The 27,822-nt window shown below is 56.3% G+C and overlaps 1 protein-coding gene across 4 annotated transcripts in view; it reads right to left on the minus strand.

Moving 5' to 3' along the window:
- Positions 1-3,023: 3,023 nt before the first annotated feature.
- The window catches only part of LOC125336198 (S-adenosyl-L-methionine-dependent tRNA 4-demethylwyosine synthase TYW1-like), an 87,741-nt gene continuing 62,942 nt past the window's right edge, over positions 3,024-27,822 (minus strand). For 3 of the 4 annotated variants that reach the window (XM_048324497.1, XM_048324495.1, XM_048324496.1), the window contains exons 15-17: positions 19,119-19,229; positions 11,956-12,123; positions 3,024-4,091 (exon numbers count right to left, since the gene is read on the minus strand). In XM_048324497.1, coding sequence (XP_048180454.1) covers positions 3,870-4,091; positions 11,956-12,123; positions 19,119-19,229 — 501 coding nt within the window. In that variant the 3' untranslated portion in view covers positions 3,024-3,869. Of the gene's footprint in view, positions 4,092-11,955; positions 12,124-15,665; positions 15,996-19,118; positions 19,230-27,822 lie in introns of those variants that run through there. The other variant, XM_048324498.1, reaches the window with a different exon arrangement.

Consider the following 27,822-nt stretch of genomic DNA (forward strand, 5'->3'; position numbering starts at 1 on the left):
CCGTGGTGCTGCTGCTCCCGGGGTTTCAGGGGTGAAGGTGTGGCCTGGCAGGAGCTGGGCCGGTGCCTGGGTTGGGTCCCCTCCTCCCCAGTGTCACTGCTGGACACGGGACCAGAAGCTCCGGCCACCTCCAGTCCCTGCTCTGACCGCTTGGCCAGGGCAGGGAGGAGACCCAGGAGAAGGGGACCTGCTGAGCCCCCACCTGCGGGAAAGCTCGGCTCCAGAAGGGCCAGGGCTTCCTTAGAAAGGTTTCCCTGGGATTTATTGCCTCCCCTTCCCCACAGGGAAGGAGCAGGAATGTCCTGGCTGAGCCGGGTCCCTCCCTCTGCCAGCTCCTGTCTCAGTTTGCAGGTGACAAAATGGGGACAGTGCCCTTCCTTCAATTAATTCCCATCTCTTCTTCCTTCCCTCTCAGGGCACAGCAGCAGCTCCAAGACCATAAATGATTTAGGAGCAGAGCCAGATGAAGCCAAGGCTGATGGATGACAATGCTCTGCTTGGGGGAATGTTTTCCTGCTGGAGTTTTTTGGAAACAAATATATTTATCCTCTGTCAAAATTGAAACACAGCCCCCATCCCGGGTGAGTCAGCCCCTGAGTCAGGATCCAGCGGGAGCACAGCTGGGAAGAGCCTGTGGAGCAGCCAGGAGAGATCCAGGCTGTGCCAGCGAAAGGGGAACGGGACCGGGCACAGGAGTCCTCAGGGCTCCTCAAATTCTCCCTGGCTTTATGGGGTTAAACTGAATGCTGCCCATTTTGCCCCTTCCCGAGTCTCCAGGCTGGATATGGAAGCACCAGGTCCCCTCTGCTGGAAGGGGCAGCCAGGACATGCTTTGGGCAAACCCCCAAACTGGAGCGGGGGCTCTTTGGGGTCCTGGGCAGCACTGGGGCAGGAGGAGGGTGGGGAACCCCCTGCAGCCCGGCATGGGCTGTGATCAGATCAACCCTATGGAAAAGGGGCTGGAATTACAGTTATTGAGTCAAACACAGCACCACAAGAGCCTGGGCTGACCCTGAATGGTGCCCCGGAGAGGTTTTTCCCCCGCTGGGATCTTTCACCGCCCTTTGCAGGACAGGAACCCCTCACCGAACTGGGGTCACTTTTCCCGGAGTGAATCCCATTCCCTGAAAGCTCCCCCGGGCAATCCCACACCTCAGCCCACGGGAGCCTCTGTGTTTAGCTGCACCAGGAGCAGTTCCAGGTGAGGCAGGAGGTGCTGCTGTTGGAGAGCAGCAAATCCCTGCTCCCGGAGCACAGTCCCGGAGCTCCGGCTGTGCCAGCCAGGTCCCCAGCCCAGGGAGTCCCCAGCCAGCCAGAGGGGTGTGCTCTGGGGACCTGCGTTCCCTTGTCCCACTGGAAGCTCTGGCTGTGAGCACATCCCGGGTGCATTTGTGCACTGGAAAATTCACTCTGAGCCCGAGGCAATTCCAGTGGAATTGCAGGAGCAAATCCTGCCCTGGTTGCTCTCGGAGCAGTTCCAGGTGGGAACTGCTGCAGGTGGATGCCCTGGTTCCACCCTGCCTGGCACTCGGGGCTGTGCTTTCCCCCAGGGCAGGCGAAAGCCCCGTTTTAGGACAGGGCAGGTGCCAGTTCCCATGGGAACGCCGTGGCACTGACCCCGTGTCACCCGCACTGTCCCCACCCTGTCCCCGCACTGCCCTCCCTGCCCAGCGCCAGCTGAGAGCAGCGGGGAGGGGCAGGGAGAAGGATGGAGGGAGTGTGGGGGCACAGGGAGGATCAGGAGAAGGATAGAGGGAGCACAGGGAAGATCAAGAAGGATGGAGGGGACACGGGGAACACCAGGGAGAGGAATAGAGGGAGCACAGGGAGGACCAGGGAGAAGGATGGAGGGAACACGGGGAGGATCAGGAGAAGGAGGGAGTGCGGGGGCACAGGGAGGGTCAGGGTTGGCCTCTCACAGCCCCAGGGAGTCCTTCCAGCCGAGCCCCGGGGACTGGGGCTGTGTGACAGGGACAGCAGGGACTGGGTGTCCCGGGGGGCAGGAGGACAAATGGCACCAATGCCAAGCAAACCCATTTTTCTTTAGAGCCCCCCTGGATTCCCAAGGGAAGCGCTGTCAGGGGCTTATGGAGCACTTTGCACTCAGAGCTGATTCCCAGGGCAGCCGTGAGGGCGGCAGCCCCAGGATCCCCCAGCATTGGGGCCCCTCTCCCAAAGCAGCTCCTGCAGCTGCCAGGGCTCACTGGGGCCAGCAGGGAACTGGGATGGACTGGGGGGCTCTGTCAGGGGGGTGGGTGCAGCATGGAGGGGATTTAGGAAAGAGGAAGAGGTGCCAAAGGGCCAGGATCCATCGAGGGGAATGTGGTGGGTCCGGGTGGACACCGAACACGCCAGACCCCAAAATTCCAGCTGATGGTCCAGGGTTAACTGGAGTCTCACGTCCAGGGCAGGGAATGGAGCTGGGAAGGGGCTGGAGCCCCAGGAGCGGCTGAGGGAGCTGGAAAGGGGCTCAGGCTGGAGCAAAGGAGGCTCAGGGGGGACCTTGTGGCTCTGCACAAGTCCCTGACAGGAGGGGGCAGCCGGGGGGGTCGGGCTCTGCTGCCAGGGAACAGGGCCAGGAGGAGAGGGAACGGCCTCAGGCTGGGCCAGGGCAGGCTCAGGGTGGGCATCAGCAGGAATTTCTCCATGGAAAGGGTGCTCAGGCCTTGGCAGGGGCTGCCCAGGGAGGTTTGGAGTCTCCATCCCTGGCAGTGCCCAAGGCCAGGCTGGACATTGGGGCTGGGAGCAGCCTGGGACAGTGGGAGGTGTCCCTGCCCATGGCAGGGGTGGCACTGGATGGGCTTTGAGGTCCCTCCAACCCAACCCATCCCAGGATTCTGTGATTGTCTGAGAATAGGCTCAGGAAAGGCCCCCACCATCCATCAGCCCCGGACACACCAATGCTCTCCCTGCCACTCCACACCTGTTAGCAGAGCTCTTACACAACATTTGTGTTCTCATCTCCTTCCAATCAATCTCCACCCTCCCTGCAGCCCTGCACGGCAGCCATGCAGCCCGGGCGCTCGAGGCAAAGCTCCTTTATTTCCCTTCTGCTTTAGAAACTCTGTACAGCCTAAGAAAAGAGGCTGCTTTTAAAAAGAAATGGGATCCCCATCCCAGGAATGCTCCATCCACAGCATCGGGACCACCCCGCCGGACACTGGGCACGTCCAGCCGGACACTGGGCACACCCTGCTGGACACTGGGCACAGCCAGGCGCAGCCTGACAGGGTCTGAAGCACTGGACCTGTTGTTATGGCTGCTGGGATGGGATAGAACTGCTCCTAGCCCTTGCTCCTGCTGGAAGATCCTTGGAGCGGTACCAGGAGCTGCAGCTGGTGTCCACAGGGCGCTGTTACACCGTTCCCAAGCCTTGGCTTCTTGGGGATGGGGTTTTACAGGAAATGGCAACGGTGTTTAAAATACCTAAGCCTGAGCAGAGGCCCTAAGGCGACGCTCCCAGCAGGGATCAGGTTTTGGATCCAGGTCCCCCCACCTGCCCTGATCCAACCCTGTGGGGCTGCAATCCCCTGGCATTTTTCCTTAGGGATGTGGAATGTTTTGCTGCCAGGCTCTCCTTGCACAGGAGCCCAAGGAAGCCTCTGGCCCCACATCCCACCCCAAACATTCCCCACTGAGGAGACCCCAGCACCGCGCCCCCGATGCTGCTGCTGAACCAGTTCTGATTTATCTCGAGGTAAGAACGTTATCAGTATTTTCATCCAGGAAGCCCTAAAAACAGGAGGGAAGGGTTAAATCCAGGCTTGACCCCCTTCTCAAAGATCAGGATGATCCAGGGGATGGATCCAGAATTGGTGGCAGCCCGAAGCGGAGTCCTGGGAAGCGCAGGGTGCGGCAAGCCCCAGCCCTCAGCACCCCGAGATGTCCCGTGCCTTGTTCTTCCGCTGGAATCTCACATCCAGGGGGTCGAATCCCCGTTCCCTGGCCCCAAAGAGGGCCCAGGGAGGAGTCCTGGCCGTGTACTCGGCCGCTGAGAAGGTCCTGGAGCCGCCGCTCTGCTCGTGCTCTCTGACCAGCTCCTGGAAACGGCCGTAGTCAATCCAGGTCCTCCACTCGCCATCCACCTGGAACTGGAGCAGAGGAAACGGTGAAGGGGCCAGGGAGCACCAAAGCCAGGTTATGGTGGGAGCAGCCGGGTGGGGATGAAGGGGGATCCCAGCTGGGGCTGTGTTAACTCTGCACCACGGGGAGGTGCAGGGTGGAGCCATCCAGGGCTCCTGTACCACACAGCTTTAACAGGGAAACAAAAGGAATCCAGGTGGATAAACACCCAGAGGCAGCAGTGAACTGATTCTCCACCTCTGCTCTGGCCTAGTGAGACCCCCCCCGCCCCCCAGAGCTGCTTCCAGCTCTGCAATTCTCAGCACTGGAACAACCTCATCCTGTTGGAGCGAGCCCAGAGGAGGCCACGGGGCTGCTCCCAGGGCTGGAGCCAGGGCTGGAGCCAGGCTGGGAGGGCTGGGGGTGCTCACCTGGAGAGGAGAAGGCTCCAGGGAAAGCTCAGAGCCCCTTGCAGGGCCTAAAGGGGCTCCAGGAGAGCTGGAGAGGGACTGGGGACAAGGCATGGAGGGACAGGACACAGGGAATGGCTTCCCAGTGCCAGAGGGCAGGGCTGGATGGGATCTTGGGAAGGAATTGCTCCCTGGGAGGGTGGGGAGGGGCTGGGATGGAAATCCCAGAGCAGCTGGGGCTGCCCCTGGATCCCTGGCAGTGCCCAAGGCAAGGCTGGACATTGGGGCTTGGAGAAGCCTGGGACAGTGGGAGGTGTCCCTGCCTCTGGCAGGGGCGGGATGGGATGGGATTTAAGGTCCTTCCAACCCAAACCCACGCCAGGATCCTGGGATGATCTCCATGAGGGCTGCACTGCTTTGCTGGAGCCTTCAAAGTGCCGGATCCTCCCCCACTTCAGCCCCGCTGTCCAGGAGGGAGGCTCCTAAAACGTATCCAGGCCTTCTGCCCTTGCCACTTCCATGGGAATCCCTGGCTGTGGGGAGCTGGGAGAGCCCGGGGGGAAGGTGTGGATTTGGGGCCATGCCCAGGTGCCCCTCGAGGAGGGACCTTGCCAAGGTCACCCCAACCCCATGGGACTGCGACTCCAGGGCAGCACAGCCTGGGCAGCGGCCCAGGAGCAGCACCAGAGCCACGTGCCAAGGACTGGGATGGATTTGGGAGACTCTGGAAAGGAGCAGGAGGGCTGTGCTTGGGAACGGGGGAGATGAAGAGGTGTAATGACACAAATCCTCTTTCCACGTGAAGAATGGCTCCCTTTGACGAGCTGGAGCTGCATTTGTCTCCCAGACCTGCTCTGCTCACTCAGCCCCAGCCTTGGCTGAAGCCTCAGTTAGGATTTATCTCAGCTAAGAGCTTATTGTCCGTTTCATCCAAAAAAAAAGAGGGAAAACAGACCGGCTCCTTGGTTATTGTGGATTTTTTCTCCCCCCAAACTTGATGGCTGTGCATTTCAAATGGCACTTGACTTTGTGCCCAAGAGCTAAAAGCTTTTTTGGGTGGAAAATCTGCTGACACCCCTGAAATTCTGCAGTGAGCCGTGGCTGAGGCTCCTCCATCCCTGCCGGAGCCGGGCCAGGAGGGGACACTGCAGGGTGGCAGCACCGGGAGCCAGCCCTGCCATAAATCGAGGTGCCCGGGGCTCGTTTGTCTTGTGCCAGGGTGGGCACCAGGAAAGCAGTGGCAGGGGAGACACCGTGCCCCCGTAAAGGAAAAATCCCGATCCCAAAGGGCATCAGAAAGGCTCCTGGAAAAACGACCCGGGTGGCTCCATCCCGAACTCCTCCGTCGCCCTCTGAGGACAGCCCATCCCCGGGACAGAGCAGCAGCTTTTCCACCTTCCCACAGGCTGCCATAAAACCCAGCACACTTCACAGCCTGCCAGCACCAGCTCTCCAAGACAAACAAATCATTCCCAGAATTATCACCCCCGGTTTCTCACCTCATTAAAGCTCACAATTATTTAAGGCTCCCTTTGTTTGACAGGGAAGTGACTGAACTGGAGCCACTCAGCAAAACAAGGAGAAATACTGTGGAGAAATGGCTCTGAACAGGGTCACACGGCTTGGCAAAACCCTACAAACTTCTCCTTTACAATTATTATCCCAAGCTCAGGCTTTAGGAAGGAATTGAGCTGGTTTTAAGTTGCAGGTGAGGCAAGAGATGGGAATAATGGCCTTAAGAGGAAGGACGGCAGGGATGGATGGGATATTGGGGAGGAATCCTTCCCTGGCAGGGTGGGCAGGCCCTGGCACAGGGTGCCCAGAGCAGCTGGGGCTGCCCCTGGATCCCTGGCAGTGTCCAAGGCCAGGCTGGACATTGGGGCTGGGAGCAGCCTGGGACAGTGGGAGGTGTCCCTGCCCATGGCTGGGGTGGCACTGGATGGGCTTTAAGGTCCTTCCAACCCAAACCACTCCCTGACTCTGGTCTCACAAACAGTGGGACACCAGGCACACACAGCTGAGCCTCTCCACATCCCAATCCATGGGGCTGAAGGAAAACCAGCCCAGGGACACAGCCCTGGGAATAACCGAGCCTTAAATCCCTCAGCAGCTCCGCAGACGGGATCTGGGAACAGCTGCCAGCACCAAAATCCCCGTGAGCTTCAGATGGGAACCAGCAGCAGCCCTGCAGCCCCTGCTCGGGGGCAGGCAGAGGTGTCAGGGCAGAGGGAGCAGCTCCAGAGCCAGCGTGGAATGCCTGGGGATGGGATTCACTGCTCTGCACTCCCCAAGAGGGGCACAACCCAAACTGCCCCGAGCTGAGCCGAGCAGTGCCACAGCCCACGGCCCCCGTGCTGGCCCCGCTGACCCCGGGCAGTTATTCCAAGGGAAGTTCATGATGGCAGATTTGGCGTTTTTAATCCAGCCCCGCTGCCAGCGGAGCCAGGGCTCCATCCCGGCAGCTCCCATTCCCAGGGATGAACAGCGCCGGGTTATTCAGCACAACGGAGAGCAGCTTTTAATCACTGACACAGGCAGCCCTGCAGAGCCACCTTCCTGCTGGCACGGGACAAGGGGAAGGGGGAAAACCCTCGGGAATTCCACCATTCCGTGCTCACACCTGCTCGAAGGAGGCTGCTCGGCTGCTCAGACACCTCGCCCACACCTGGGGACACCTTGGCCACACCTGGGATCCACCCCATCCCTGCTCTGCTGCAGATCCCAGGATATTCCACCTCTTCGTGACCTTCTGCCCCAAGTTTGGCGCTCCCTGTGATGCTGTCCCTGGATCCGGATGCTGGATCACAAGGACAGCTCCCACTCTCCGAAGGACTGAGGCAGGAAGGAGCTAAACGTGATGGACTCTTTGTTCCTGATCTAACCCTTGTCAGGGGATGTGCAGCTGGGACTGAAGTGCTTCCTCTTCCTCCCTAAATATAGCCGGGATGCTCAGCATGGAATGCTCAGCACGGAACCATCCAGTGCCTTTCCCCAAAGGACAGCCCCGGAGCCTCCCGGGCCCATGCCAGCCCCATGCCATCCCATGCCATCCCATGCCAGCCCCATGCCAGCCCCGCGGTGCCGGCACTGGGCAGGGAAAGGCCAAGTCCCTCCTGGCTGGGATGGTTTCGTGGCTGATGGAGGGGGCTGGGCCCCTCTGGGAGGTGCTGTGGCACCCCCAGCACTGCAGCCACACAGAACCCCAGAGTGGTTTGGGTGGGAAGGGACCTCAAAACCCACCCAGTGCCACCCCCTGCCATGGGCAGGGACACCTCCCACTGTCCCAGGCTGCTCCCAGCCCCAGTGTCCTGCCTGGCCTTGGGCACTGCCAGGGATCCAGGGGCAGCCCCAGCTGCTCTGGGCACCCTGTGCCAGGGCCTGCCCACCCTGCCAGGGGAGTTTGGGTATGGGAAATGAACTTATGGAAGGGATGTCCCCAAAAGCCTCTCCCTTTGTGGGTCACCCTGCCCTGCTGGAGAACACAGCGCTGTCCCAGGCCACACCAGCAGGGAAAGAATGCAGCTGGTGAGGCAAGGGAGGGCTGGAGCACACAGCTGCACCACGAGGGAACGCCTGGATCCAGGAGTGGGCACTCTGCTTGTGCAAGCCTGCTTTAGGCTGGAGGGAGGCAGGTGTTGGTCCCCTCTCCCCGGGAACAGGTGACAGACAAGAGGAAACAGTCCCAGGTTGTGCCAGGAGAGGGTCAGGTTGGATATTAGGGAAAATTTCCTCACTGAAAGGGAGGTCAGGGCCTGGCACAGCTGCCCAGGGCAGGGGGAGTCCCCACACCTGGAATTGTCCCAAAGATGTGTGGATGTGGCACTTGGGGACACGGTGGTGCTGCTGGGCTGACTTACGTTGGACTTAATGACCTTGGAGAGCTCTTCTAACCAATCCCAGGATTCTAAGTCAGGCCTAACAGATGAATTAAGGCAGAAAGGGCAGATGGCAGCACCGTGCTGAGCCCACCCTGTTCATGTCACCCTGTGAGCAGAGACCTCCAGAGAGAGCAGGCACTGGAATTCCCGAGCATTCCCTGAGCTGTGCATCCCGAGGTGCCACGGAAATCAGCCCCGGGTCACAGGGATGGAATTCCAGAGCATTCCCTGAGCTGTGCAACCCGAGGTGCCACGGAAATCAGCCCCGGGTCACAGGGATGGAATTCCAGAGCATTCCCTGAGCTGTGCAACCCGAGGTGCCACGGAAATCAGCCCCGGGTCACAGGGAGGAGTCAGGGATGCTGAGACACGGAATGCTCTGTTCTGCCCCAGAGCTGCGGGGTGCCGGTGCCTCAGGCCGGCTGAGGGCAGCAGCAGCAGCACACGGCACAGACTGAACTGGCCACAAATCGGTGCTGGAGAGCCCCAGGGAGCTGGAAAACAACCACCTGCTCCCGGGGGGAAAGGGTTAATGAACAAAATGGGCTGGAAGTGCCGGGAAGTGCTTCGGGACAAGGACAGGGTGGAACACACATGGGAAGCAAATGCAGCCCTGTGGGGCTGAGGAGTTTAGTCCAGAAATGACCAAGATCCTGAATTTCCTGCGGAGGAATCCCCTCTGCACGGCAGCTGCAGCTCCTCCCCGTTCCCAGGAGCTTGCTTGGTCCTCCCGAGGGTGCAGTGACCGTCCCAGGCAGGAAAAGGTCCCTTGGACTAACTGGTACATGAGACAGCTGCTGCTGTGTTGGTATCTCAGCCCATTAGTTCAAAGTGGGGCCACAAGTCTCATTTTTGTGACTGTGGTTTATGGGATTCACTCGAAAGCAAAGAGAATTACTCAAGAATTCAGCACTGCTGCTAAAGAATCGAAGAGGATGGAGCCCAAACACACCAGGCAACTCCCAAAGAGAGATGGAAACCATGGGAAAGCTGGAAGCAGGATGCTGGAAGGGCAGGGAAGAGGAGCTCTCCCGCCCTTGGGAGCCCAGCTGAGCTCAGGGAAGGCTGCACTCGGCCCTGGCTGTCCCCACCCATCCCTGGCAGTGTCCAAGGCCAGGCTGGACATTGGGGCTTGGAGCAGCCTGGGACAGTGGGAGGTGTCCCTGCCCATGGTAGGGGTGGCACTGGGTGGGATTTAAGGGCCCTCGCCACCCAGACCCTTCTGGGGTTCTGAGGAGTGACACCCATTGCCCCAAAGCTGTGGAAATCCCAGGAACAAATGGATCCTCAGGGCATGGGGAGCAGGGCACAGGGGTTCCTCTCTGGGGTGATCTTCAGGGCTCTCTGAAAGGAACTGGACATCAAACATTTCACTGTGAGGCTCCAGTTTCTCAGGCTGTCTGAGCTCCCTTGGGATCCAAAGCTCTCAGGGGCTGGAGTGAATCCATCACTCCCTGGGTGCTGAGGGCTCCCACGAGCACCTCGCCTGTACTGCAGGCACTCCCAGAGAGCAGCACCCGCTGCTGGCCAGCAGGGAAAGGGATGTGGGTGGGTGTGGGGGGAGCTTTGGAGGCTGAAGGGGGGATCTGTAAGGCGCTGAAGGCCCCAAGTGCCCCAGTTCCCATCTCAGCGCCACCCCGTGACCTCCAGAGAGAGAAAGTAACACCAGACACAAAACCTGCAGTTTGCTCCCCTTAAAATCCCTTTTCTCCCTAAATCCCTGCCCTTAAGAGACTTCAGAACTCAAGTCCTGAGCTGTCACTCAGCACAAGCGGTGCCAGTCAATGAGTGCCACCCATCCCAGGCAGCAGCTGCAGGATCAGCTATTCCTGACATTCCCAGACTCTTTCCTACAGGCTGGCATTCAATGGCAGCATTGAATTTATCAGGAGCATTGTCTGAACACCTCCAAACTCGGACCTAGGAAAACACAGTGAAGTAAATCACATTTCTTAATGATTTTTGTTTCACTCTTCCTGCAACTCCTTAATTTTTTGAAGACCCCTTTGGTTTTGCAATTACTCGCTGCAGTTTGATCAGTCCCAGAGCACAGCTCTGCAAATAATAGGCACTGACAGATTTTATTCTCCACTAGAGCCTGAAACTCAAAAATTAAACCATAATGGAAATAAATTTATTTTTTATTGGCTATTTTAGCACTGAGGCCAGATTGTTTCCCACAGACACCCTCTGCTAATGGCTGTGGAAGGAGAAGCAGCTGTTGAATTCCTCCTGGGCAGGTACCAATTTATTCTTCTTGCTAATGGTGCTACTTAAATCCTGCCTCAGGAAGGTCTCTGCAATCTGTTTGTTTGCTTTCCTGGCCCTCACAATGCAAAGGGAGATTTTGCTTTCTCAGGAACAGTTGCCAGTGGCAACAGCCAGGAGTGAGACTGTAAATAAAGCCAATTTAAGGTGAGATCAAACACAACCAGTGCCAGGTGTCCTGGTTTTCTCTGCTCCTTCCCAGCTGCTCCCTTTGCAGATTCTGAAGTCGGTTTAGATAGGGTATTTGGGAGAAATCCTTCCCTGGGAGGGTGGGCAGGCCCTGGCACAGGGTGCCCAGAGCAGCTGGGGCTGCCCCTGGATCCCTGGCAGTGCCCAAGGCCAGGCTGGACATTGGGGCTGGGAGCAGCCTGGGACAGTGGGAGGTGTCCCTGCCGGTGGAATGGGATGAGCTTTGAGGTCCCTTCCCACCCAAACCATTCCAGGGTTCTACAATTCCATCAGCTGGCACATTATCTATTTCTGCTGTCTTTCCATTAATCTTTTCTGAAGCTCAGAAAGCAACTACGTTCTCGTTACTTTTCATTTCCTGCATCCTTTAAAATGAATTATTTTTCTGGCATTTCACTTGTATTTCATTTAATTTCCCTTCCAGTACTGAAGGAGAGATGGTGACAAACCTTTCCAGCAGGACCTGTTGCAAGGGGTGATGGATTTCAACAGCAGCAGGGTCAATTCACATTGGATATAAGATAATATCTTTTACTATGAGGGTGGTGAGGCCCTGGCAGAGGTTGCCCAGAGAAGCTGCCACAACAACACAGACCCTGAGGGGCTGGAGCGTGTCCAGGGCAGGGAAGGGAGCTGGGAAGGGGCTGGAGCCCCAGGAGTGGCTGAGGGAGCTGGAAAGGGGCTCAGGCTGGAGCAAAGGAGGCTCAGGGGGGACCTTGTGGCTCTGCACAAGTCCCTGACAGGAGGGGGCAGCCAGGGGGGTCGGGCTCTGCTGCCAGGGAACAGGGCCAGGAGGAGAGGGAACGGCCTCAGGCTGGGCCAGGGCAGGCTCAGGGTGGGCAGCAGCAGCAGGAATTTCTTCACTGAAAGGGCTGCCCAGCCCTGGCACAGCTGCCCAGGACAGGGGTGGAGTCCCCGTCCCTGGAGGGGTTTAACAGCCCTGTGGGTGTGGCACCAGGGGACGTGGGGCAGTGGTGGTGGCCCTGGCAGTGCTGGGCTGGGCACGAAGACCCCAGAGGGCTTTTCCAACCTGAGCGATTCCGCGGTAACTCTGGAGACCAGGTCTGTTAGAACCACACAAGGCAATTGTGCAACACCTCCCCGGAGCAGCCCCGTGCCGTGCCGGGAGTGCCCCTGGGCAACCTCACCTTGCTGTGGGCCATCAGGACGCAGTTGGAGTGCTCGTGCTCGCAGGCGATGCCGTAGTCCGGGAGCAGCCGCGCCAGCTCCTGCACGAAGCTCACGACCTCCCCGTGCCACGGCACGTTGGCCATGGTGAGGCTGCTGGCAGAGCTCTCCCCGCAGTAGGTCACGCCCTGGGGACACACAGAGACCAGGGCGGTCAGCTCAGCCCTCCCGGGCCCGGGCAGTGCCAGCCACAGCGAGCCCCGCGGCTGCCAGCTCCGCGCCCCCTCGCCCCGGATGCCTTGGCGAGGTCACAGGTTTGGAGATGGCATCAGAAGTGGGTCCCTCCCGCAGTGACACATCCCCAAAGCACCGTGCCAGGTGTCCCCAGCAGTGACACGCAGGCTGGGCTTGACCCTGGAGCTCTGCTTTACCACGAGTCCAAGGGGGGATGCTCCTGAGTGACCAAGGGACCTCGGAGAGGGTCAGTGGGGTGGGAAACGTGACGAGCCTGGGAGAGTCTCATGGACAACCAACGCCATGTCACTGTGACACTCCCAGAGATCCTGGCCCTGTGCCACAGGGGAACAAGCTCTGGGCCTCTTCCTTCCGAGCCCAGGCTGGGATTTCTGCCCTGGCCAAGCCCCTCTGCCCCCTCTCTGCCTGGCTCCAGCCTCTCTGCCCCCTCTCTGCCCGGTTCCAGCCTCTCTGCCCCCTCTCTGCCCGGTTCCAGCCTCTCTGCCCCCTCTCTGCCTGGCTCCAGCCCCTCTGCCCCCTCTCTGCCTGGCTCCAGCCTCTCTGCCCCCTCTGCCCGGTTCCAGCCTCTCTGCCCCCTCTCTGCCCGGTTCCAGCCTCTCTGCCCCCTCTCTGCCTGGCTCCAGCCCCTCTGCCCCCTCTCTGCCTGGCTCCAGCCTCTCTCTCTGCCTGGTTCCAGCCTCTCTGCCCTTGGGCTGAGCTCTTTTATTCCAGTCACAAAATCCCATCAAGCACCAGCCTTTACAGCACAGTTTTATGGATGGTTGTGTCTGGCCTGCCCGTGGGTTTCCCCCTGTGAAGAACCCTTTTACCTCCTGTAAATGGAATTTGCCTCCAGGTTGACGCCTGCTCCCAGGGCCCTGCTCCCAGCTGCCCCACGCTCCCAATCCCTGGTGCACCTGCATTTCCCTGGACATGGCATGTGCAGACACACCTCTGCCAGCGCTTTCAACCCCAGCAAGGTGCACACAGTGCTGAGCAGGGCCGCAGGAGCTGCTGTGAACTGGGAATTGTACAAGTTTGGGAAGCAGCTGCTTTCTCACCCACAGATTTATGAGGGACTTCCCCCATGAAGCTGCCCAGGCACCGTAACTCAGAGCCAGCCTGGAGAAAGACTGCCAGGGCCCCAGGCAGGGAGTGCTCGCCAGGGATGTACACTCAGTTTTATTTAACCCAGCTCTGTAAGTCTGAACCCAGAGTTGAAACAGGCTCGTTCTGTGCTAGTCAGTGCTGTATCAGAGCAGCCAGCCACGCAAATCAGGGGTTTGGATCCCCAAAGTGCAGCTGGAGACACACAGCAATATTCTCCCCACACTCATTATCCAGATTATGATTGGAGCAGCATGAAAAATGTATGAGTACAGAGGGGGAAAATTCTTCAGAAGCTCCAGCGTGATTCATGCTCTCAGTACACTACAAAGATATCGTTTACAAGCAAAGAAAGTGCAGAGGCAAATGGAATAAGTGAATGCTTGGCTGGCTGATTAATTCCCAGCACAAATCAATGGGAATCAGCTTCCAGCACACCGAAGGAAAGCAGCTTTCAACTTCCCCAACTTCTTCAAACTGGAGTTAATTAACAGCTGATAGCACTTAAAACCCATGCGGAGCTGATGAGGGCGGTCACGTTCTGCTTTGCAGTAATACATGAAGACAGTTATTAAGACATCAGGAATTAAAAAGGGAAAGATCCCATTGTTCACCCAGAGCTCTCTCCCCAACCTCCCTGCAGCAGGAACAGCAACGATGCTGCCTCTTAATTACCTGCTTAATAAGGGTGCTTGGAGCAGCCTAATCCATAGAGCTCTGGCCAAGTACCTTGAAATGGAAGCCTTTGAACAGCATCCCAGCTCTTCCTGGCTCTGCCAGGATGGATCCAGAGCAGCTGTGCTGGGCACACTCTGGATTTCACAGAATCGTGGAATGGGTTGGGTTGGAAGGACCTCAAAGCCCATCCAGTGCCACCCCTGCCATGGCAGGGACACCTCCCACTGTCCCAGGCTGCTCCAAGCCCCAATGTCCAACCTGGCCTTGGACACTGCCAGGGATCCAGGGGCAGCCCCAGCTGCTCTGGGCACCCTGTGCCAGGGCCTGCCCACCCTCCCAGGGAACAATTCCTTCCCAATATCCCATCCAGCCCTGCCCTCTGGCACTGGGAAGCCATTCCCTGGGTCCTGTCCCTCCAGCCCTTTCCAAAGTCTCTCTCCATCTCCTTTTTTGGCTCCTGCAAGGCCACAGTGAGGTCACCCCAAAGCTTCTCCTCTCCAGGTGAACAATCCCAGCTCTCCCAGCCTCTCCTCCCAGCAGAGCTGCTCCATCCCTCGATCACCCTGGAGCCTCCTCTGGGCTCCTCCAGCAGCTCCAGCTCCTCCCTGTGCTGGGCCAGGGCTGATTTTCAGCTGTGATGGAGCTGGGTGAGCACAACTGGACTGAGCAGAGCCTTGTGCCAGGGTGGTTGCTGGTGCTGTGGGAAGCATGGGAAGCACATTCCTGCCCCCAGGACCTGGCTCCTGCCCGGGGATCCAGCCAGCCAGCAAAGCTTCCAATCCCCAGGGCTCTGAAGGGAACAACTGCAGCTGACAACGCTTTGTTTCTCCACTCACACTCCAGACTTCCCAATTTAATTACTGAACAAAGCAATTCTCTTCACTCCGAGCCCACAAATTATAAATTTAATTGAGGCTCGTGCAAATTAACAGAGAACAAAGTGTGGGCCAAGCTGCTGAGTGACAGAGACACTGTTTAAAATCTGGGACAGCCGTGACCCCAGACAAATAGAGAAAGCCTCAGTGCCACGTTGATGGATTGCAGCTCTGCAGTGCAAACGCTCCTGAGCTGAGCAGCAGCACCCCCCAAGTTACAACCACAAGGCCTCACGCACGTCTGCTCCTGCTGCAGTGGATCCAGGCAGCATTCCACTCCTTGGCTGCTTTTAATAATCACTTCCAAGCTGATTTAACAGAGGCCATCAGTCCTTTGTGTCACTCCAAGCTGCAGGGAGGGCTGGAGGTGGTTGGTTGTGCAGCACAGCCCCAGTATTTCCCAGCAGCTCTCCAGACAGCCCACAGCCATGGCTGAGGGCCCGGCGGTGCTGCACTGCCTGGAAAGCTGCAGTGACTCCTCCTGGGAGAGCTCAGCTCCAACACAGGACACAGCCCTTCACCCCAGCTCTCCCAAGGAGCCGTGTGGGGATCCAGGGAGGAGCAGCCACTGCTGGATCACCCCCTCTGCTCCCAGAGTCACAAGCTTGGAATTATCCTGGCTGGAAAAGTCCTCCTGGACCACCAGGTCCAACCTGTGACCAGTCAGCCTGGAGCAAAGGAGGCTCAGGGGGGACCTTGTGGCTCTGCACAAGTCCCTGACAGGAGGGGGCAGCCGGGGGGGTCGGGCTCTGCTGCCAGGGAACAGGGCCAGGAGGAGAGGGAACGGCCTCAGGGTGGGCCAGGGGAGGCTCAGGGTGGGCAGCAGCAGGAATTTCCCCATGGAAAGGGTGCTCAGGCCTTGGCAGGGGCTGCCCAGGGAGGTTTGGAGTGCCCACCCCTGGAGGGGTTTAACATGTGGCACGTGGGGACACTGGCAGTGCTGGGGGGTGGTTGGATTCAGTCTGGCACCCAAACGATTCTGTGACTCTCCAACAGCAAGTGAGCAATGCTGGTCTCTCTTCAGGTGTGGAGATCAAACATTGTTGGGGTTTATTCATAGCAGGCACCAGAACAGGAGATTCAGCTTCACCTCTTCATCTAAACCCCAGCTGGGATGGCAGCAGGATCCTGAAGGGGATTTTGACAGGTGGGGCAATCGCCTCTTGCTGCATGCAATTAAAAACTCATTAAGGCACAGCTCATTTTCCTCATTATTTTAAGCAATTAAATGATCTTTACTGTTTAACATGAGAGGAGTGAGCAGATTGGGACAGACACTTCCCTCTGGCCCATCCCTGCACACATTTACTTGGGCATTTCCATACTGCAGCCAAACCTCAGGCACCAGAGCAGGAGCTGCAGCCTCAGGGCAGCACCCTGAGCTCAGATGGACACCCAGATTATCCATCCACACAAACAAAATCAGCAGGAAAATCAGCAGGAAAAGAGCTTCCAAGTGGCTGAAAACTTCCACAAAGGCTGGGGAAGATTCTGTGCCCAAGTCCTGCCCTCAGACACCGTGGCACGGACAGCCCTGGGACAAAGGGCCAGCCTGACACGTTTGGATTTCTTCCTTAAATTCTGAGGGATAGGGGGAAGCAGGAAGGCTCTGCTCAGGCAGGAGCTCACACTGCTGCTGCGAGCTGAGTGACGAAGCCTGGCTCTGCCCAGAGCAGCTGGGGCTGCCCCTGGATCCCTGGCAGTGTCCAAGGCCAGGCTGGACACTGGGGCTTGGAGCAGCCTGGGACAGTGGGAGGTGTCCCTGCCCATGGCAGGGGTGGCACTGGGTGGGTTTTGAGGTCCCTCCCAACCCAACCCATCCTGGGATTCTAGAATCCAGCAAGGACAGACCCCTAAGATCGACTCCAATCACTGCCTCAGCAGTGCTGAGGCCACCGTAAGCCATGTCCCCAGGTGCCATGTCCAGTCATCTTTCACACTGCCCCTGGGATGGGGGCTCCACCCCTGCCCCGAGCAGCTGTGCCAGGGCCTGAGCACCCTTTCAGTGAAGAAATTTTTCCAGTATCCACCCTGAGCCTCCCCTGGCCCAGCCTGAGGCCGTTCCCTCTCCTCCTGGCCCTGTTCCCTGGCAGCAGAGCCCGACCCACCCCCGGCTGCCCCCTCCTGTCAGGGACTTGTGCAGAGCCACAAGGTCCCCCCTGAGCCTCCTTTGCTCCAGCCTGAGCCCCTTTCCAGCTCCCTCAGCCGCTCCTGGGGCTCCAGCCCCTTCCCAGCTCCGTTCCCTGCCCTGGACACAAAAATGGTGCACATCACATAAACCGGTGGCTTTCAGAACCCAAAGAGGGCACCATGACAGGAAAACGAGTTCTGGCACGTTCCAGACCTTAAGTACCACCATCAGCTCTGTACAAGTGTGACAGTGACACGCCAGCATTAGAACAGATTAAGGCAATAAATCAATTTGATGCATTTTTAATGACGGAGTCTCCCTTTACTATTGGCTTAAGCGGGAGAATGGGGTCCCACAGAGTGTGAGGCACTCATGGAAATGAGAACAAGGATTAAGCCCTTGTGAGAATCTAAATCTCTCTCCATCCACCCCGTGAGCCTCTCTGGAGCAGCACTGGATTAGCTCCCTTCAGCTGAAATGGCCATCATTTATCCCAAGTCTTCAAGCAGCAAATCCCCGAGCTCAGCCCCACTGTCAGGCAGAGCTTCTGCAGCATCTCGTTATCACTCTCTGTTGGTTGGCTTTGAGCACCACCTGGGCCTTGGCTGCTCACCCAGCACACTGAGGGTCTGCAGAGAGAATGCTGAGCCCTATCCACACCCCAAACACGCTTCGTTCTCAAAGGAACACAAAAAACTTACTTTTAATCAAAAATACCAAGTCTTTGGGGGAAAACTGCCAGGTCCCCAGTGCTGTGTGATCACCACAGTGTGAGGCTGGACCCCAGTGCCACCATCCCACTGCTGGATTCTGGGAATGTCACCCAGCCCCTCCCTGTCCCAGCTCACACAAACAGGGCTCAGAGATCCACAGACATCCCTGTCCCAGCTCACACAAACTGGGCTCAGAGATCCATGTAAAGCCCTGTCCCAGCTGGAAGAGCACCAGGAGTACATCTGGGACCACTCACCCATTTCCTTGGCAGAGCAAGGCAGGATTTTTGCAGGGCAGAGCTCTGGGAAAGCTCTGTGAGGCAGAGGGAAGAGCAGCCGTGCCTTGCAGGAGGCAGATGTTTGCCCGGAGAGTTCCCAGGGGAATCCGTGCTGAAACATCCTCCTCATCTCACTAATTACCATTAATGCCCCGGGCAGAGCAGCCTCAGCCCCTCTGCTCCATCCCTGCCCTGCCCTGCCCTCCCTGGCAGGATCCTGCACAGCCAGTGGGACACCCAGGGAGGTGAAAAACCGAGGGGTTTTCCCCAAACCAAACTCCAAACCCGAGCTGGGATGAAGCTCCCAACTCCAGCAGCACACCTAGAGAGAAAAACTCTCCGTGCTGATGTAACAAACCTTCACAGGAAAATCCAGGCTTTTTCTCCATAGCAGCAGTTAAAAAAAGGTTGAGGGGGGGGGAAAGCTTAAAAAAATAAAAGAAAGTTTAAAAAAAAACAAAAGAGAGAAGGAAAAGGGAAAAGAAAAAGGAAAGTCCAGGAGTAACAGAGCTGCACAAACACAGAGCTGAGGGAGCTGTGCTGCTCTGCAGGAGCTCCTGGGTGAAAATGCTCAGAGCACTTTGGAAGGTGCCCTTTTTACCAGTTTGTACCTTTTTTTACATTCTCTATTTACTCAATTGATTAAGACCATGATAAAGCCCCTCCTGCCCTGCTGTACCTCCCATCTCCTGCTGGCAGCCCTTCAAATCCAGCCAAATACAAGCCCATCACTGAACCTTTCACTTTCTCCTGGCAAAATTCGAGACCAGGATGGGAAGAATCCTACCCCAAAGCACCAGCTTGACCTGGAATATTTTGTTTCAACTGTTGGTTGATATGAAGAAGCAATGTCTGCTCATCCTTGTTTTCACCAAAAGGCCAGAGAGTGACGATTCTGTTGGGCAGAAACGGAGGCTGGCTGGCACAAAGCTTGGCTGGTGGCACAGGGAAACCTGCCCCAAAGGCACACATAAGATACTGGAAAACACCACCTGAATGTGAATTAATTATCATTCACTAACATTAAAAGCAAGAGAGAAGTTTCTCGTGCATCACTTTAGAAGGATTTTACTTACTCGGAAAGTTTAAACTAAAGGGAGGGGGGAAATGGGGACAAAGCAGTGGAGAATACTGCAGGAAAAAGGAAAACGGCTCCATGCAGCTCACCTTGACCTCAATGAAGTCTGGTTTCCCGAGGGTTATCAGGTCAGCATAAGCTTTGAGTTCATCCACATTCCAAGCTTTCACCAGGGTCAGCCTGTAAACGGTGCGTTGTTGCTGGAACAAAGGGAAAATCCCATTGACATCCCATTGTGACCCAGGAACAAAGGGAAAATCCCACTGACATCCCATTGTGACCCAGGAACAAAGGGAAAATCCCACTGACACCCCATTGTGACCGAGGAAAGGGGTTCTTCCAGCCTTGCACACAGCTTCAAACAGGAAAAAGAAATGAAATCATTCTTTTATTCCAAAGAATAAAAGGTCCACTGAAGCAGACCAGACCCAAACCTGTTCCTTCAGGAAATCTGCTCCGCAGCCCCTGGGCTGAGCCACCTTGTGCCACCCAACTCCTCCCCCTGCCACACCTCCTGTCCCAGGCACTTTGTTTCCACGGGAGTTTAAACCAGTGACAGAACAAGCAGGAGATGTCTCTCTCTTGGATTTGCTTCCCCAGGCACAAAATGTCCCCGTTAGTTACAGGTGTTTCAGTGCCTCCAGCTGGACCAGCCGGCACTGGGGACTTCCACAGGAACATGGAATTATTTGTGCTGGAAAAGCTCTGAAGGCATCAAGTCCAACTCTGACCCAGCACTGCCAGGGCCAACACTGCCCCACGTCCCCAAGTGCCACATCCACAGGGCTGTTAAACCGCTCTACCCCCACCCTGGAGTCTCTTCCTGTGTTTGACAACCTTTCCATGAGAAATTTCCCCAAAATCCACCCTGAGCCTCCCCTGGCCCAGCCTGAGGCCGTTCCCCCTCCTCCTGGCCCTGTTCCCTGGCAGCAGAGCCCGACCCCCCCAGCTGCCTCCTCCTGTCAGGGAGCTGGGGAGAATATTCCCAGGTCCAACTTCCTGCTGGGAAGGTGGCAGACAGCACTCCCAGAACTTCTCTGCTTGGAGTTACTCTGATTTGCCCTCTAAGGCTGCTCTCCAAAGGAGTCACTGGTGACAAAAGGCCTCTCAACACAAGCACTTGGCCATGGAACAAATCCACTCCTCACTCCTCACATCCGCTTGTTTCCATCCTTCCCCTCCCCTTCATCTTATACTGATGCTTTATTTCACTTATTTTTATTTTTATAATTAAAATTCACTTATAATTTATTTTTATTTATAGAGCAATTTTCCAGCGAATCTGCAGTTTGGATTAACTCCTTTGCTGTCCCTGCACACTGTGGACTGTGAAATGTAAATGCTGATCGCAGTGGGGCAGCAGGAAAGGGACTGGGATTGTGTCCCTGTGCCCCTGTGCTCAGGTGAGACCCCACCTGCAGAGCTGCCCCAGCCCTGGATCCAGCACAGGGAGGAGCTGGAGCTGCTGGAGAAGCCCAGAGGAGGCTCCAGGGTGATCCGAGGGATGGAGCAGCTCTGCTGGGAGGAGAGGCTGGGAGAGCTGGGATTGTTCACCTGGAGAGGAGAAGCTTTGGGGTGACCTCACTGTGGCCTTGCAGGACCTGAAGGAGCCAAAAAGGAGATGGAGAGAGACTTTGGAAAGGGATGGAGGGACAAGACCAGGAGGAAGAAACTCCTTGCTGTGAGGGAGGGGAGGCCCTGGCACAGGGTGCCCAGAGAAGGAACATTTTAGTCCTTCAGAGCCTCTGACTGCCACGTCAGTGAATTCTGCCCTCAGTAGAAAAATCAAACTCACCTACCACACATCTCTGTGCGTTCCACAGGGGGCAAAGCCATTCTTACACCAATTTGTTATGGAAACATTCCAGGTTATTTACTAAGAAATAACCAGAGGACAAAGAAACAAACACCAGGAGCATCTTCTCCCACAAGTGACAGCACTAAACCGGCTGACCTCTACCCGTGGCATTTAAGCAGATACTTAAAGAACAAGAAATTCTTGTGATTTGAATGGATTGGCAAAAGAAAGGTCAAGAGACAAGCAGGAAATCAACTGTTAATTACTGAAGAGAGAACAAGAGAGGAGCTAATACAGAAAAAGAAGCAGCATTTGCACATAACAGGAGAAGAAGCAAGCGGAGGGGAAAGATCTAAGGAGGAAAATCTGCAGTGCACACACCCTGTCAGTCCTGTGGAATGATCAGACACCAGTTAATGACAGCTGGCTCCCAAAGGGCAGCTCCCAGTGGGGAACAAGTGCAGCAGCCTCAAGGCACCAGTAAATACCAGTTTGTGTTTAACATAACTGGTCCTGCTCCACAGCAGCCCCAGCAAGGGCAGCGCATCCTCGCAGGCAGGGAAGTGGGGCTTTCTCCCATTTAAATCTCATTTTTAGTACTCTCCAATTCACATCCCAGCTCATTTAGAAGTTTAAGGTCAAGGACTTCATAAAACTAAATGTGCTATGAGTGAATTTCAAGGGCCTCTCCCCCTGGGGCAGCACTGACAAGGAGTAACTGCGGCCTCTGTGTGTCCATCACACCCAAACCATCCCAAAAGCTGCATGAACTCACCACGGCTGGGCAGGGAAAGCAGGGGAGGAACTGAAACTCTGCCAAAGGCAGACAGCAAACAGGTAGAAAAGTGAAAAATTAATCTGGAGAAGCCTCTTTCCAGAGGGCAACATCTCGGCAGTGTTGTTGAGCAGAGAAACGCGGCTAGAAGGCACAGATCAAAATGAGTAATGGCCCAAAACGTTATCTGGGAGCAATCCTTGCAGACTGCCGGCAGTACAAACAGCCAGCCTGTTTTATTCATGGATTATTTGTATTTGTTGTACAATAGGGCCCCAGGAGATCCTCTCACAAGCACAGCAAAACAAGAAATAAAGAGCTTAAGCCGTGAGAATTTAACGATCTAAAGCATCAGGATATAAAAGCAGCCTGGGATGCTCCACACTCCGTGTTTCCAGGAAAAGCAGCTGTTACTCCACTCCAGTCACCAGGAGAACATGGAGGAAGAGGAGCTGGTGTGAGAACAACCCTCCAGATGGGTGGCAGTGAAGGGTATGGGTCTGGTTTATCTCTTTGTGCACAGACCCGGCCTGGCAGGGAACGGCAGCCCCGGGGGTCCCAAAAACGCAGGTCCAGCTCAGCCTCCTGTTCCCGAAACTCCTGAGGGCAAAGGAGGGCAGAACAAGCCTGGGGAACCCCAGTCTTTTCCCTTTGGGCAATTCCTGCTAAAATCCTTCCCAGCTACCCCAGGAAGCACTGCAGCCCTTCAGTGTCAGGACAGGGCACCAGGGAAACACAGACTGATCAGGCTTGGGGGAGGATGCTGAGGACAAAGAATCCTTTCCTGGGCAGGTCTGAGATCCTGGTCTCAGCACACCCGGGAATGGTCCCAGCCCCGAGGCTGCCAGAGCTCCAGGAGCATTGGGACAGCGCTGCCAGGGATGCCCAGGGTGGGATTGTTGGGGTGTCTGGGCAGGGCCAGGGGCTGCGCTGGGTGATCCCTGGGGGTCCCTTCCAGCTCAGGACATTCTGTGATCCATGAAAAAGACCAAACCTGTCTCAGGGTGTCTCATGCCCCAGTCCCACACCAGCAGCGCCCACAGCTCAGAGTCAGGATTGGGGTCACCCAGACACAGACACAGCTCCTTCCCTCCGAAGGAGTGCCCAGGCTGCTGCAGCCCTGCCCCCTCCAGCAGCTCCAGGCACTGGGAAGCTCCCTGGGCCAGCCTGGAGAGCAATGGGCCAGCCTCCCCCTGAGCCCAGAGCCTGTGCCCACGGCAGGGACGCTGCCCCTGGAAACCACGCTCACATCCTCCTAGGCCTGTCACACGTCCCAAGGGACCTGTGCTGGCTTTGCTGCTGGCCCAGCCTCAAAGGCACAGCTCTGGCCCAGCCCCAGCCCAGGACACCCTAACAGAGGACTCGGTGTCACTTTGACAAAGTGCTCCCTTCCCACTCCAGTAACCACGAGGGATTGGGGCTGCTTCTTTTTATCATTTCTTTTTAATTCCCTCCTCCTTGACATTCATCTTTTCCCAGATCAAATGTAATTATTCTTCATGAAAGAGCCCAGGTCTAATCCCAGGAGGAAGAGGGAAGGGGGAACACATCACCTGCAAAGAGCAGGATGCTGGAGGGACACGGCCTTGGCTGGGGCAGGGGAGCAGCTCCCTTCTCCAGGAGGGGCAGGGGAGCCTCTCCAAGACCCTCACCTTGGATCCTGTCACTTGAACTCACTCTTCTGTTCAGGCAGTGACAATGTCCCCTGTTTGGAAGTAACTAGAATTACACGTGGGTTTTTGTTTCAGCTGCTGGCTCAGGCTCAGATACCCCGAACACTTACAGGCATTTCCTAGGCACAGCTGAAATTATTTTATTGCCATTTCATCCACAGACTCCTCCACAGAAATCCCGACTTTTGCAGCTAATGAATCTCAACGTTCTCAACAGCTGGATGCAAGCAGCACTCTCGGGGGAGGAAATGATGGTGCAAACTCCAAAGAGAACCTGCCCTTTGTTTCACACAACTTCACACCCCTCTGCCAGCGCCGGATGAGGAGCAGGAACCACTTCAAAGGCACCTCCTTTCATCAGGACTTTCTTCCTCTCTTCAAGGAAAGGCTCCACTTGCAAACTCCCTTCATGACACGTTCTCAGAGCTTCTGAGCTGCCAGGGACCGCTCTGATCGTGCTCCGAACCACCCAAAAACGGGCGCTGAGAGCAGCCCGAGCCCGGCGGGAGCAGCTCCGGAGCTGCCCGGGCTGAGCCCACTCCCCTGCCCCGCTTATGCAGCGGCTTCCTGAGCGAGCCAGCGCCGAATAAAGATATCAAAGCAGTTTTCACACTTGGAAATGACTTGTCACAGGGATGCGCATCGGGAAAAAAAGCCCCTGCAGCCAAAATCTCTTCCCCGCAGTCGATAAGGAGCTGCTTAATGCAGAAACCTCACCAGGGAGGAAAGATCCAAAACACAGCCTAAGGAAATCTCAGATCCCAACAACCCCCAGATCCCACAGCTTTCCAAAGCCTTCCAGTTCAGCCCAGGGAGGAAGGAGGGTTGGAGACCACTCCTGCCTCTCCCAAACCCAGCTCTGCTGAGCCCCCAGGCTCCCAGATCACAGAATCCCAGAATGGTTTGGGCTGGGGGGATGTTAAAGTGCATCTCATTCCACTCCCTGCGATGGGCAGGGACACCTCCCACTGTCCCAGGCTGCTCCCAGCCTCAGTGTCCAGCCTGGCCTTGGGCACTGCCAGGGATCCAGGGGCAGCCCCAGCTGCTCTGGGCACCCTGTGCCAGGGCCTGCCCACCCTCCCAGGGAACAATTCCTTCCCAATATCCCATCCAGCCCTGCCCTCTGGCACTGGGAAGCCATTCCCTGGGTCCTGTCCCTCCATGCCTTGTCCCCAGTCCCTCTCCAGCTCTCCTGGAGCCCCTTCAGGCCCTGCAAGGGGCTCTGAGCTCTCCCTGGAGCCTTCCCTTCTCCAGATGAGCACCCCCAGCTCTCCCAGCCTGGCTCCAGAGAAGAGGTGCCCCAGCCCTTGGAGCAGCTCCGTGGCCTCCTCTGGACTGTCTGTAGGACCCATCACACTCTAGAGCATCATCAGGGAAGGCTCAGTGTCCTTGGAAGGATGCAGACGGATCCATTCTTCTTCAGGAGCCTCCCCTCCCCACGCGAGCTCCTCTCTGCACCGGGCCCATCCATCACCAGAGGTGCCACCCTCCTGTGACAGTCACTGCAGGCCCGGGGAGGGCTCAGCTGAGCACACTGGCACAGCACAGGAGGGATTTTTCCCCTCCCAGCTGAACTCAGCGCAGAGCACAGAAGTTTTCAGCCTCCCTTCTTGAGGCTCATGATCCTTAAACAAGCCCTGAATAGGCTCTGCTGCGTAGGAACCCACTGGAAACACGGAACGTTGTTCCAGCAGCTGCTATTAATACCCGGGTGAGAGCGAGTGCAGCCTTTGTCTCCAGTGCTAAAAAGGTGCTCATTAGCATAGGCTAATTAACACATTAACTCTGCTGTGAAAGCCCAGCAAAGCTCGGAGCAGGGGTTTCAGTGCTGGAGGAGCGAGTGCTCAACCCCAGGCTGCACCTGAGGCTCAGCTCCAGAGCCCTGGGCTTCACCCAGCATCTCCCAGCTGTCTCCACGTCATCCCCAGGATGGGGACAAAGCCACCATCAACCTCCCGTTGGACCCTGCCCAACATTTAGCCCCATATCAAGGACCTTCTTTGCCTCCTGTCTGGGTGTGGGGAAAAGCAAAACCAAATTCTCAAGTACTTGGGGATGTGGATTTTCCACGAGGCTGGAGTTTCTCAAGGTTCAAAACCCGGAGATGGATCCCTGGGCCCTGTGTTTTCCTGCCTGCAGTGACCCAAAAGTTACTGTGAACTCTGAGCTTAACTGGAATTGAGGAATTTCTGAGAGTCAGCCTGGAGTTTTCAGTCACACTACACATCCAAAAGTGAGGATTTCTTTGGATTTGGAGAAGCCAAGTTTATTACTGTGTAAGACCATCAGAAAATAATTTGTAACTGTTAGGTGGGTATAACAAAAATGATAAATATGAGTATCTAAAGCAGGGCTCAGAAATGACCCAAGATTTGTGTTTTCAGCTATGCCTAAGCACAAAATATCTCCTGAAGTGCTCAGTTTTTCTCAGCTGAGATTTAAGAAGTTCCCTCAAAGCTGATGGAGTGGGTGGCACCTCTGCCCCTGGCTGGGAGGTGGAAAGAAATGGTCTTTAAGGTCCTTCCAACCCAACCCATTCCATGATTCCATGATTTGAGTGCTAATGCCAAAAAAATTGGGATGTTCCTAAAAAATAACCCCAAACTTATTAAAAAACGAACATAAACCCCACACCAAAACACAAACCTGGCACTACTTTTCCATGCAAAAGCCATTCCGGCTCCTTGTGAGGGAATCAGGCAAAAAACTAATTAGGGAATCGAGGAAAATACAGTTACAAGGTGATGTCCACACGATGAGGGGCTGGTCCTGCATCTTGTCTTGAACCTGGAGCCCAAGGCAGTCCCTTTAAAGCAGTTTCTAATTCTTTCAGCTTTTATATAAATGTGTAAGAACCAAAATTGTCTCTCTGAAGTATAATTATTGTGAGGAGCCAAGCCTGATCTCCATATGAAATTCCTTGTTCTTCCAAGGCCTTGAAGATAAGATGAAAACTGTCCTGAATAATAATTAGGAAAACAGCAAAGTTGGACTTCTGGTCTGTATCAGGTTTTTTATCACTCAACACCAGTGCCCTGCTGTCCCACCAAACCCTCTGGAGTGCCCAGCTCTGAAATCCTGCCTGGGGAGAACAAGAAAATCCTGCAGAGATGAACACATCAGCACTAATTCCCAAGCTGGAATTTCACACCAGAAAAGCCCCTCAGCCTCTGCACAGCCCTGCTGATGTGTGAAGCACAGGAATGAGGGATCAGGACTGGAAACTAAGGAGAATAAAACACCAAATTTCTCTCCCCTCCACACTCACTCTTCCTGTACTTGCTTGTAATCTGCTTTATTGCTTCACACTTCAGCAGAAATTAACCAGATTATTGAAAAATCTCTAGAAATAAAACAAAGTACAGCAACAGCTTTGTTTTGAGAGCTGAAAATGTTTTTCTTAAGTAAATCCAGAACCGTGGCTGCTCCTTATGCATTTTCCATGGACTCGGTTTTAACACACCCGTGGAAATCAGCACCGACAACATTCCCGTGATTATTTCTTTCTTTTCCACATTTCCAGTGCAGTTTCAAGGAATCATGTAAAATTTATACCCAGGGAAAAAGAAGCCCAATGCACAGGGACTTAAAATAGAACAGCACGAAAACAGATCCTATCAAATCAGCAGCAAAACCCACTTCGAGCTCGCCGTTAGCCAGGCTGCTGACGGTTCTTTTCGCGGGTGAGAGGGGATGTTTAACCCCAAACAGGCAGGAGAAGCACCAGCAGGAGCCTGGGGGTGCTTCCCCGCAGCCCCGCGCCCCAGGGACGGCTCGGCCAGGCTGCAGCCGGGCCAGGGAGCGGAACACAAACCCCTCCCAGCAGCAGCAAAGCTCCAGCGAGCTCCTGCCCAAGTGCCCGTGACCTCCAGACGCCTGAGAGCAGCAGCTGGCAGGGAACGCTGCTGAGAGGCTCCCGGGACATCGGAGGCATCGGCACCTGCTCGGCTCGGCTGCTGTCCCTGGGTGGGAGCAGCAGCGGCTGCGGCAGCAGGGACCCGCCGGGCACATCCCGAGGGACAGGGCCCTGTCCTGCTCCTGCTGCTGCTCTGCCTCCTGCCAGGAGCTCAGCCAGCCCTGGCCGTGGCTCCAGCCCATCCTCCCTTCCCTCGGAGCTGCCGGCTCCGCAGCGTCCCGGCTCCTTCCCTCTGACCACAGGAATGGTTCCTCCTCTGCTGCCCCTGGACAGGCCCCACCTGCAAGGGATGGGGACACAGAGCAGGGGTTAGGGGAAAAGCCCCCCAAGGCCGAGGGCTCCAGCCCCTTCCCCAGCTCTGTTCCCTTCCCTGGACACGCTCCAGCCCCTTCTTTGGAACTCCCCTCCCTGTCTGTAGTTTATTCTTCAGTATTTTCCTGCTCCTGCCTTCCCTGCACTGCCAGGGTCTGACTGTACCTTGAGGTGACAGGTTTGTCACTCTGAGGTGACAGCTTTGCCATGGTGCCCCTCCAAGACCACCAAGGCCTCCCCCATTGTGGCCAAGCAGCCATGCCTGAGCCATCAGGTCCTGGAGCACCAGGATGTGACTGTGGAGCTGTGTCTGGGACAT

Source organism: Corvus hawaiiensis, chromosome 20 (assembly GCF_020740725.1).
Source record: "Corvus hawaiiensis isolate bCorHaw1 chromosome 20, bCorHaw1.pri.cur, whole genome shotgun sequence".
Taxonomy (NCBI): Eukaryota; Metazoa; Chordata; class Aves; order Passeriformes; family Corvidae; genus Corvus; species Corvus hawaiiensis.